This window comes from Primulina tabacum, chromosome 17, assembly GCF_025594145.1.
Source record: "Primulina tabacum isolate GXHZ01 chromosome 17, ASM2559414v2, whole genome shotgun sequence".
Classification (NCBI taxonomy): Eukaryota; Viridiplantae; Streptophyta; class Magnoliopsida; order Lamiales; family Gesneriaceae; genus Primulina; species Primulina tabacum.
The window spans coordinates 15,324,207-15,327,110 of record NC_134566.1 but is presented as its reverse complement, the minus strand read 5'-3'; the positions used below and the strand labels follow the sequence as shown (position 1 = coordinate 15,327,110).

Sequence of the window (2,904 nt, the reverse complement as noted above, 5' to 3'; positions counted from 1 at the left end):
ATTTTTGGAACATTGATAATATTTATCACCTATTTCTATAGGTTAATGTATCTAAAAAGATTGTGAGCATTTCATGTATAAAAACATGAATATAATTTTTGTTTTTTTTAAATAGCAAAACTTGTGTGAGACGGTCAGACGGGTCGTATTTTGTGATACAGATCTCTTATTTGGGTTATCCATGAAAAATATTACTTTTTATGCTAAGAGTATTACTTTTTATTGTAAATATCGGTAGGGTTGACCCGTCTCACAGATAAAGATTCGTGAGACCGTTTCACAAGAGATTTACTCTTTTTTATTATGGGTTAAAACAGAAATATCAGAAATTAATGATAGACATTATTTATATGTGAGTTATGAACTCCGGATCACGTGTTATCACTTTTTTATTATCTACCCACATCATGGAAGATAGTTTTGAAGAGAAACTGGAAGATTCTGTCAAAGAAAAGAATACGTAGATCTTGAATATCAAGATTCGTTGGATAACATGGTGATCCATCATCAAATTCTTAAAAAATTAGTACGATAGATTGTGTGTTATATGTATTTTTCTCAACAAATAATTGTCCAAATTTTAAAACGAAAGTGCCAAAAGATTGAATCCATATCCATAGACCATACTAAACAATTTGAATGGAGTTCAAATTCATCGATTCAAACACAATCTTAGTTAACATTTTCATTCAAATTCATCGATTCAAACACAATCTTAATTAACTTTTAACATCCTTCTACCATCTATATCGATTTTAACATATATGCATCTAAGATGAGGTATAAAAATTTAGAATCCCTCTCAAATATTTAATGAACAAGAGCATAAAAAATTCCAAAATCCCGTTTTATTTATTTCCGAATTACACGAAAACATTTGACACGTGTCATCACGACAAGTAATTATCACAAAATACATGATAGATAAATAAATAAATAAATAAATAATAATAATGATAATAATCAAGCAATGTAGTACATAGGGTCAGGCACTTTGAATGTGCGGCTTCCTGCATTGTCCCCAAGCAAATCGCTCCATTGATCTCCGATGTTGCCCACGATTCTGTAGCCTTGGCTCACAAGCTCGGTCCTCCTCTTCGATTTGTAGGCCACTGCCGACAAACCCTTATCTCCCTCTCCCCTTCCAATTGGTCCAAAAAAAAAAACATCATTAAAAAAAATTGGATTTTCCAATCAGTCAACATCGTAGAACAAATTAACATGAAAACCCATTAAAGAAAAAAAGTGATCGTAAAAAAATTACGACGGGTGATTTACTTGAGAATGATCTTTTCCCAGCTGCGGTAACCAGCTTTGTGGATATTTGAGATCCTTACTTCTTTGAATCTCACATTTGTTCCCGACAAGAACACATTTTTAATCCCTATAGTCAACAGTTTGTTGTACAAATACCGCACTGCCGGAATCGCCGGTGCCTCCCCTTCCGCCACCCATTCGTTAAATTTCGTGTCATTGTATGGTATTGCCCTGAAAATAAATATAGTATAATTAAATAATTTTTTTAATATAATAATACATATACTCGTGAAAAACAATATATATAATATATATAAATACATTCTATATATTATTTGTCCTCGTGAAAAACAATATAATAATATACATACTCGTGAAAAACTATTTGTGGTGTCCCTCCACAAATAGTTGTCTCACGGGCAAGTATTTGAGACAACTATTTGTGTTTGGTCATGATTAATTCATTTATTCCATGTGTTGTGTGTTGTTTAAAAATATGGTGAAATAAATGGGGTAAAATATTTAATTTTCCTATTTTTTAATTCAAATTTAATGGGAATTTTTGAAACATTGGTCAAAATTTTGGGGGAAGAAATCGAGATCGAAAAAGATGAACAACTCGATAAACAAGGGAATTGGGTTTTGCATTTCTCTAGGAGAAAATATGTTTATTAATTATAATTTTTTTAAAATAATAATTTATAATTTTAATATTTAACGAAGCTTGATACGAATTTTTATCAAAACAAAATGTATTTTTTTGAGCCAAACTGTAATTATTCAAACAAATCGGAAGACCTGAATTAAAACACACTCAAAATTGAATAAAGTTGAATTTTATGAATTACCCGAATTGAACATCAGTGCGAGCATAATAAGGAAGATTAGAGAGCGTAGTTTCATCAATATCGAAAACCCAAATATCCTTGCCGTCTCCGGTGAGATTCAGGCTGCTAGCATACTCCAAGGCGGCGTCCGCCACCGCCTTGCAGTCGCGTCTGTACTGTTTTCCCAGCATGTAGTTGCCCACGTATTTCTCACAGGACTCCGGCACCAGCCTCCAGTTCCGGAGGTTGTTGGTCTCCACCGCCAGCCGCCAGCTAAGGCAGTCCACGCCCTCCACAAGTTGGCGGCCGAAGCCAGGCCGTGGTCGGAGGAGGTGAATTGATGTATGCAACTCGTTAGCTGCATTGCAGGTCGATACAACAATGGCGAATATCAGTAGAAAGACCGAAGCTGCCATTTTCCAAGAAGATAATAATTAATTGAGAGAATATTTTTGAAGGGTATGTATGTATTTATAAGCAGATCCGAAAGGTATTAGAATAATCAATATATATTTCAACTTATATAAAATATAAAATAGACAAAAATTTGTGTGAAACGATCTTACGGATGTGTTAACCATGAAAAATATTATTTTTTATGCTAAGATTATTACTTTTTATTGTGAATATCGGTAAGGTTGATTTGTTTCACAGATAAAAATTCGTGAGACCGTCTCATAAAAGATTTATTCTATAAAATATATATATGATCTAATAATATTATAACAGAGAGAGAAACAATATGAGTAACATAAATTAACTCATACTATATTTGGTAGCACGCATTTTTGGTATGTGAGCAGCAATTCATATTCATGAT

At 32.8% G+C, this 2,904-nt stretch overlaps 1 protein-coding gene across 1 annotated transcript; it reads right to left on the bottom strand.

Annotated features, from left to right (window-relative positions):
* Positions 1–828: 828 nt before the first annotated feature.
* LOC142531116 (acid phosphatase 1-like) lies at positions 829–2,533 on the bottom strand. Its single transcript, XM_075637150.1, has 3 exons — positions 2,106–2,533; positions 1,279–1,488; positions 829–1,141 (listed from the first exon to the last, which is right to left on the bottom strand). The coding sequence occupies exons 1-3, from the start codon at positions 2,498–2,500 to the stop codon at positions 964–966; spliced, it is 783 nt and encodes a 260-aa protein (XP_075493265.1). The 5' UTR covers positions 2,501–2,533; the 3' UTR covers positions 829–963.
* Between the last annotated feature and the right edge of the window lie 371 nt (positions 2,534–2,904).

Excerpts from the sequence above, each read along its gene's own strand:
- LOC142531116 (XM_075637150.1), bottom strand. The coding sequence starts at position 2,500 with ATGGCAGCTTCGGTCTTTCTACTGATATTCGCCATTGTTGTATCGACC. Across the intron at positions 1,489-2,105 it reads CGCACTGATGTTCAATTCGG|GGCAATACCATACAATGACA; the intron begins GTAATTCATAAA and ends ATTTATTTTCAG. Across the intron at positions 1,142-1,278 it reads TGGGAAAAGATCATTCTCAA|GGGAGAGGGAGATAAGGGTT; the intron begins GTAAATCACCCG and ends ACCAATTGGAAG.